At 49.6% G+C, this 8,692-nt stretch overlaps 1 protein-coding gene across 1 annotated transcript; it reads left to right on the top strand.

Moving 5' to 3' along the window:
* The first annotated feature begins 6,577 nt into the window (after positions 1-6,577).
* On the top strand, positions 6,578-8,365 carry LOC146755322 (inositol 1,4,5-trisphosphate receptor-interacting protein-like 1). Its single transcript, XM_085525709.1, has 2 exons — positions 6,578-7,147; positions 7,184-8,365. Exons 1-2 carry the CDS (start codon positions 6,578-6,580, stop codon positions 8,345-8,347), a joined length of 1,734 nt encoding a protein of 577 aa, XP_085381835.1. The 3' UTR covers positions 8,348-8,365.
* The last annotated feature ends 327 nt before the right edge of the window (positions 8,366-8,692 follow it).

Consider the following 8,692-nt stretch of genomic DNA (forward strand, 5'->3'; position numbering starts at 1 on the left):
CCCTTCTCTTGTTTTGGCTGCAAGCTCACATCCTGTGAGCAATAAGACTCTGAGACCTATTTAGGAGGCCAGAGGTGGCTGTTTCCTTGTGGCAGTCAGTGTCACGTTGGAGAGAGCTTACCAGTGGAAGATCCGGCCTGTGACCAAATGACTCCATCTTGGTATGGGAGATCTGGGGATGGAACCATTGTATCTTGTGAAGGCAAGATGCAAACAGATGCTTCCCTGCTCCCTCTGACGACCATCTCTACTGAAGATCAACATCTGAACTACGAGTCATGCTGGAAACCCAGTGGTGACTAATTCTCTCTTGCTTTCTACAAAGACTCTTTGCTTTTATTTCCTATCTCTTTTCTATCACCCGACTTCCCTTCCCCATTTCCCTAAACAACAACAACTTTTAATAAACTCTTATAAACTATATATCCTGTTGTGTCACAATCTCGCCGTCGTGTGTACGTATATTGAAAGAATATAGAGGCCACTAAGATGGTCAGGGTGCTGGAGCAGCTCTCCTGTGAGAAATGGTTGAGGGAACTGGGCTTGTTTAGCTTAGAGAAGGCTCTGGGGAGATCTCGTTGTGGCCTTGCAGTACTTCAAGGGAGCGTATACAGAGGAGGAATTGCTGTGTCACGGTGTTATCTAGATCAATCTATGTCTGTGACGGGGAGGGGCAGTAGGCTCCTGTTCCCCCTGGCTCCCAGCGCATAGGAAGGGAAAATAAGAAAGGGGTAGGGAGATGGGAGCTGGACTCAAGGAAACAAACAGAGAAGTGGCAACGATCTAAGGAGGAAAACTTATTATTTTACTAATTACAATCTAATGGAAATTGAGGCTAATAAGCCAAGTAAAATAAAAGGGAAAGAGAGAGAGAGGTTTTCCGAAGACCGAGAAGCCTACTTTGAAACTGAAGGTGCCACGGCTTGGAAGCACACCCAGACTCGCTACCAGGCAGTTTGAGAGAGAGACAGCATCACTTCCGTGATGTGTTTCCCTCTCTGACTGTGAGACCCTCTGGGACATGTAGTTGTTCTCTGTGCTCTATATGATGTTATGATGTGGAATACCAATAGAAAAATGTACAAAACCATGACATTGTGAGGGTGGGCAGTGATAGGACAAGGGGGAATGGCTTTAAATTCAGACAGGGAAAGTTTAGGTTGGATCTTAGGAGGAAGTTTTTCACTCAGAGGCTGGTGACGCACTGGAACGGGTTGCCCAAGGAGGCTGTGGATGCCCCATCCCTGCAGGCATTCAAGGCCAGGCTGGATGTGGCTCTGGGCAGCCTGGGCTTCTGGTTGGTGACCCTGCACACAGCAGGGGGTTGGGACTGGATGAGCACTGTGGACCTTTGCAACCCCGGCCATTTCATGATTGTATGATGGGTGACATAAATCGCTGTCTGATTATTGTTGCAATATGCTTCTTTTCATGTGCTCTTAACCAAATACTGCTGGTGTTGCCCTGGGTGTCCTGTTTGGGGTCGTATCCTGGTAGATGCTTTACGAATACAAATGGTGCATAAAGGCCTGTATAGTTCATTAGGACCAGATCTCATGTCCATCGATAGCAGTATTATATAGAAATAATATACCTTTACATATATAAAAATGATAGACCTTTCAGAAGGGTATATAAATGCAGCACAGTGGACAAACATATATTACTCTGTCCACCTGTTTGACAAAAATGTATATATTATTTTATACCCTGAAGCAGGGGTTTTAATATTCCTTCAACAATATTTTGATATAATCATCAGTGACTATAACTGCTCTGCTCTGGATCTTCTTGTCATCTTTCTAAATGTCTGCTCCATTTTTTCATCATGTTGGACCAAAAATATAGCGTGGTGATGAACTACACAGGTCTGTTTTGTGCTGTAGATGCTTAGCCCTGGAAGTTTATCAGTAAATAAGAGAGATGAAAAATCCACTTTAGAGAGAGGATTAGGTAAAAAATTCAGCTTCTTGAAAGTAATCTGAGAGGTACTACTGACGTATTCGCCAATTAACCTGACTTATCCCAGGACTTCAACTGTCCCGGGGAGAGAGACACAAACATGGATGCCATCATGTCTTCTCTCAATATATTGCTCTGTCACACACCTTATATGCCATCCTAAATCCTGCGCAGACACGTACACCCGCTACGCAAAACCCAATGCACGCAAGAGAACCTATACACACACCTACCTAAACCCGCAGCCCACTAACTCTTAACCTACAGGCCTAACTCAGCTATTCTAGAACACTCCATCTACTCAGAACTACTGTATGCACTCATAAATCCTCGCAAAGACAACTTAGCACCCCAACATACTACAGAACTCTGTGATCAGTGGGAGGTTGGCACAGGTTTGCTGTTAAAAATGGCACTTTCTGCCCTTCTGTGTCCATGGGCTCCTGAAGGATTTGTAAATCCTTGTGCTAAAGGTGGATGAGGCTTGCACATCTCCTGCCACCTGATTATTACCTGTGCAGATGGAACATATCTCTGGGTTCTGCCTGCAGGTAGCAAGGACAGAGCAATCCCACATGGACAGGGACTTGCCAAGGTATAGCTGAAAGCAGGTGGTAGATAAGATGAATTGCCTTCCAGCAATTTGCAACCAGAACGAGGAGAAATTTCATATGATAGTGAGCTGCAGTTCCTCCTATCAAACCTGACCTGGTGCTAAGCCTTCTAACAGCTATTGTCTCGGACCATTTAGAAGAGAGAGTCCCATTCAGCATTTCCTGTCCCTGCTGTTACCTGGAGGTTTTTTGCTGTGCTCTCACTGCTCCTTTCCATGCTGATCTTTGGGATGCTGCATTGCTGCAGCATCACTGAGGAGCAGTTAGAGAATCACAGAATCATCATCATAGACTCATAGGATGGCTGGGGCTGAACAGTACCACAATGATCATCTAATTCCATCGCTGGTGGCACCGCAAAGATGAAAGGAAGAGGCTTTGTGTTATAGGAGCATTGCCATGCAGTGCTGATTGCCTATAGGGTTTCAAGCAAGGAAACACCAAAATAATAGATCAGAGCACCCATGATTTTGTGTTGTGTTCACGACAGTATTTGGCCCCTTATTTGCTATGGTGAGTTTCATTTGCTGGAAACCTTCATCTCTCTTTTAAATGATCATTCTTTGGTTTGAATCAAGCTTTAAATGGGAGTCAGTGAATGCGCTCCTGGATTTCTGTATGTGTTTGCCCGGTGGGATAGGTTGTAGTTAAGTGAAATGCATGGTGTAAGCAAAGAGAAATTGCTGTATGCAAACCATAATTTTTGCGTACTTACTGTTTGGAGTGCTGATGAAAGGGATGTATCACAGCATTTTTATCATGTCGGCTGCTCTCCCTGTCTCACTGCCTGAAGGGTGGCAAAGGGCCCCTTTCATCTGGAGGATTATGAGGCCATCATGGTAAACAGCAACACCTGGTTGGGTTGACCTTGTTGGAGCTTTCATCTTTTGTTCGAAGTTTTGAAGTGTTCCTTGTGGTTCTTTTGTTCCCCGAGTCATGACTTGATGTTTAGTGAGATCAGGGAGGAGCAGCTTCTTGCTGGAGTCATTAATGTGGATGGGGAGGGGAGAAGACAGTGGCCAGCTGAGTGCTTCCAGAGTCCCAAGGTTGGGGATGGCCCTACAGGTTTGGAGCTCAGTTCTGGCTGCACAGAGGGTGCCTGGATCTCTGCTTCTGCTGCTTTCACCCCAACAAATGCTCCTTAAGAATGAAATGCAACATGCCGCTTGGCTTCATACCTCTTAATCCCAGAACAGGAGTCCATCCACAAGCGGATGAGAGAAACTGACAACAAAGGACTTAGCAAAGAGACACTGACAGAGTCAGTGGGCAGTGCTGCCAGTTTCTGCCTGCACTTGTAACCAACCACCCAGCCTTGCCACCATCACACTGGCTTCCTGAGCTCATTCATTTACTCTGGGGGGTGCCTGCAGGGCCTGGAGCGTGCAGGAGTGGAACGGGAGGCTGTCCATGAGGCACTGTGCTCGGGGGGATTTCCCTGGCTGGACCATTGCATGTTCTCTGCCTTGCAGCCTCTGAATGCAGACAGAGCCGGATCCTGGTGGGCGAATGCCAAAGAAATCTCTTAGTTGGTAGCCGAGTCTCATACTTGCCTTTATGATATTCTTTTAACATCAAAGTAAGATTCATATATAAAGCAGAGCACCCAAGAATATATCTCTAGTAATGGTGACAGTGAAATGTCATTTTTGGATGGAATGTTTTTATTTCCCTTCCTTTTTAGTCTCACCTTTTTTAGTTTTCTATCCACTGATTTTGCCCAGAATTTCCAGCCTGTGGAAATATATTCCCGTGTTTATTTAGCACTGCTGCTTTTCCTGCGCTAGCAGTATGGATTTAGACATTGGCTCATCCTTTATGCAGTTCAGAGAATGACTTCAGGAAAAGTCCTAATCCAGCAAAGGTGGATTCTTCAATAAGGAAAAATACAGCTCAGATTGCAAGAATAAAGATGGAATGGGTCTTTGCTGTGTTCTGCCTCTTCCAAGCATGTAAGATTTTTCACTCAGGGGTGGTGACCCCAGCACTTGCTCTTGTTGAACCTCATCCCATTGGCCCCAGCCTATTGATCAGCCTGTCCTGGTCTCTCTGTGGGGCCTGTTTACCCTAAGGCAGATCAGCACTTCCTAACAACTTGCTGTCATGTGCAAAATTATTGAGGGTGCACTGGATAGATGCATAATGCAAGGGGCTTTGACTGGTTTGCCTACAGAGGAACCCACATTGGTGATTCTCTGAGCAGCAGCAGCAAAGCCTCACATGTGGAGGCTGACCAGATTGCAGAAGGGGAACAGGATACAAACAGTTTGAGGAGCTGCTTCACTGACATTTCCAACACTGTTTTGGTAAAGGCCTTCGCTAAGCACAGTGACCTGAGATAAGCACAGAGTCAAGTTTAACATGCCTGAGAGGAGGATCTGGAGAGGAGGATGTCAGAAGTGCTCCAGTGTTACCATGATGACTGGCTTCCCACTTGCCCCCCATTGTAGTTGCACTGCTTGGCACTGGAAGGCACCAGCCTGGAGCTCCGGCTGCAAGGCTCCGCCAAATGCAGGAAACAACAGACACCCAGAGACTGGTGAAGTACAGAAATCTGAATGCTGAATTCGGATTCAGGAAAGATTAGGTCCTGTTTCACTGGGTTACACAGCTTCTGTTGGTTAATAATATTTATTGATATCCTTGTTACCGGAAACAGAGAAGAAGAGCGATTATCTTCTGTGGAGAAACCTACACTAGGGAACCTGCTGTAGCAGGGGATTTGGTCTAGGGGATCTCGTGAGGTTCAAATGACTTCCAACCCTGTTGATCTGGGATCTCCCCTGGCTTCAGGAGGTGACTCTGGCCTTACCTCCCAGAAGTCAATACAGCCATGGCTGGGAGCCTTGTGCTGCAGGCAGCAAGGTATGCAGGTGAAGCACAGCTGGTCTGACAGCTGCCATCACGCTCCTGTCCTACAGGGCTGTCTCCTTACCTACCAGACCACTCTGTGCCTGCAGGGCTGCCTTGGTTCAACACCCACAGGCTCCCAGCCAAGCCTTTCTCTGTTGGCCTTTGAGAAATATTCCTGCCTCGTGCACATGTGATTTTGCAACATGGGGTAGACAGCAGTTGCTCCTGCTGTTTTCTCTACAGCATAAGCTCACCCAAAGGAGCCAGAGCCCATGCAGCTGAAGAGGCTGCTGCACATGTGGGCATCCTAATCATCATTGTTAGAGCCCCTTTGAGCTGCTTGGATCGAGCCATCTGGCCTTTTGCTCAGAGGACGTTCAGACCACCGGTGGCTGAGGGAGCAATCAGCAAAGGGCTGTGTGATGTCAGGTGCTGAGACTTTGACATGACCGGCACTGATCTTCAGCTTTGTTCCCTCTGTGGCATTTCAGCACTAAAATGAGTTTCTGCATATGCTGCAAATTCTTATGTTTCCTCAGGAGCAGTAGTTTTGATTTTCCTTTTCTGTCCAAATGATTTTCCAGGGACAGTGTGTTTGGAACATAACCTGTGGGGTGGCACATGAGGAGCACAGCATCCATGGGAAATACCACCCCATTTTATTTTAAAGAAAGGCCCGGGCAGCTCCCACCTGCTTAGTAAAGAGCGTCCCCAGGAGCTCTGTCCAGAGATATGCCTCCAAATTGAGGCAGTGCCGTGGCTCAGTGGCCATGTGCCCACCCTGGGCAGCTGAGAAGGGTGGAGTCGGGCAGCCCATTTGTGACATCAGCAGGAATGCATTGCATCACAACGCAGGGGATGGGTTTAGGGCCACAGGCAGGCAGCGCTGCTGCATTTTTGACCTGGGCCAATGGTGAGTGCAGCAGCAGGGGAAGGTCGGGCTGGACGAGGGATGTGGTGCAAACACCGGCCCCTGTGGGAGCACCACGGGCAGTGCTTGGAACTGTCCCTGCCAGCACTGGCCTCGGTCCCTGCTGCCACCCAGCTCCCTCGTACCCACTGCTCCTACCTGAGCACAGGGCCATGCGGCTCCTGGCCCCGCTCCCTCCCAGCCCCACTGAGCCCCTCTCTCCCATCTCTTGCAGATCATGGCTTTGGTGTTTGTTCTCGCATTGTTGGTGCGGGCGCTAAGTGTCAGTGTCAATACTGATGTGCTCATGCTCGAGAATGTGCAGCGGCGCGAGGTTGATCTGCAAAAGCACATGATACCTCCGCAGCACGAGACTGAGCAGAGGAATGAGCAGCAGAGCTGGGTGGACATGTCATCTCTGCTCTTTGCTCTGCTGGATTACTGGAAGATCTGGTTCAATGTGGGGCTGATTCTGTTGCTCCTTTGGAACATGGTGCAGTCCATACAAATGAGCCAGCATGATGAAAGCAGCAGTGAAAATGACAGCTCCAGTGGCGAGGAGGAGGCATCGGGGGCGGAGCAAGAGGAAGAGGAAGAGGTGGAAGAGGTTGAACAGGAGGAACATCAGGAGGAACAGGTGGAACAGCAGGTGCAGGAGGAAGAGGAACAGGTGGAACAGGAGGAACAGCAGGTGCAGGAGGAACAGGAACGGGTGCAGGAGGAACAGGTGGAACAGGAGGAACAGCAGGTGCAGGAGGAGCAGGTGGAACAGGGCGGACAGCAGGAGCAGGTAGAACAGCAGGAGCAGGTGGAATTGGTGGAAAAGGAGGAACAGGAAGAAGAGGAGGATGACGAGGAAGAAGACTTCAAAGATTCAGCACTGACAAAATTTCTCACAAGGCGTGCCCTGGAAAAGGTGGAAGGAAGGGCCACCAGGTGCCCTATAGTGGAGGAGCTGATGGACCAGCTCGTGCAGACCTTCAGATTCATCTGGTCCAACAGCTTCTTCCCGGTGCTGCAGCCCGCCATTGGGGTGGGCAGTGCCTTTGAAGGCTGGAGTCCCCGGGAGTGGGACAACGTGTACTGCCTGCTCGTGCCCATAGAGCCTCCCCCCGGGCACACCTTCCTCCTGGAGCTGGGAGATGAAGGGCACGGGCTGGCAAGGAACTCCCGCGTCCGCGTGGAGCTTCAGTGCATGTGCCAAAGAGAGAAGCAGCTGGGGAATGTGCTGTGCTTCCTCCACCACCATGAGGAAGAGCTGAGCCAAAATCAGGACCCCAGCCTGCTACAGACTCTCTGCACTGACTCCTACCTGGATGTGGAGAGAACTGTCACCTGGTTCACCGCACAGGTGGCAGCAATCTGGAAGACCACCCACCACGCGCACGCCTACAGCCTGAAGGTGCTGCCTTCCAGACGCTCCTGCAAGCTCCAGCTGACAGAAGCCTCCAGCGGGGAAAAAGTCCTCGTCGAGCTGCTGTTCGGGGTGCAGCAAGAATACTCGGACATCTACCTGACCAGCCAGAACACAGACGCCGGCTTTACGCCCAGCACAACATGGCCACAGAGCTGCGCTGTGGCAGAAAAGAAGTTCTTCCAGCACACGGCCAGGAGTACCGGACAGGACAGCTCCCACCTGCACTGCCTGACGTTGCTTGCCAGCATCTTAGTGGGCATGGGCTTTTCCACCTATGTCATCAAGACTCTTGTTCTCCACACTTTGGCCATCATCCCTTTGAAGAAGTGGCGCAGGAAGTATTTCCTGAATCGGATGGAGAATCTCCTGCGGTACCTGCGCTTCTGCCTGGATGAGAAATGCCTGAACCACTTCTTCCTTGGCAGCAAGTCGGTGCACAGCACGATTGTCCTGCCGCAGTCCTTCCGATCCGCCAAGCCGCTCAACCTCTTCCAGCACCTGGAGGAGGACCCGGACGCCCACTCCATAGCGCTGCGTGAGTTCAGGGAGCTGAGAGATCGCTACATCAGACTGCTGCTGTTCGGACGCTGAGAGAGACCTTTGTCCGAACCCTTCTCTTGTTTTGGCTGCAAGCTCACATCCTGTGAGCAATAAGACTCTGAGACCTATTTAGGAGGCCAGAGGTGGCTGTTTCCTTGTGGCAGTCAGTGTCACGTTGGAGAGAGCTTACCAGTGGAAGATCCGGCCTGTGACCAAATGACTCCATCTTGGTATGGGAGATCTGGGGATGGAACCATTGTATCTTGTGAAGGCAAGATGCAAACAGATGCTTCCCTGCTCCCTCTGACGACCATCTCTACTGAAGATCAACATCTGAACTACGAGTCATGCTGGAAACCCAGTGGTGACTAATTCTCTCTTGCTTTCTACAAAGAC

This window comes from Coturnix japonica, chromosome 33 (assembly GCF_054131305.1).
Source record: "Coturnix japonica strain WE chromosome 33, WE-NBRP24, whole genome shotgun sequence".
NCBI classification, from domain to species: Eukaryota; Metazoa; Chordata; class Aves; order Galliformes; family Phasianidae; genus Coturnix; species Coturnix japonica.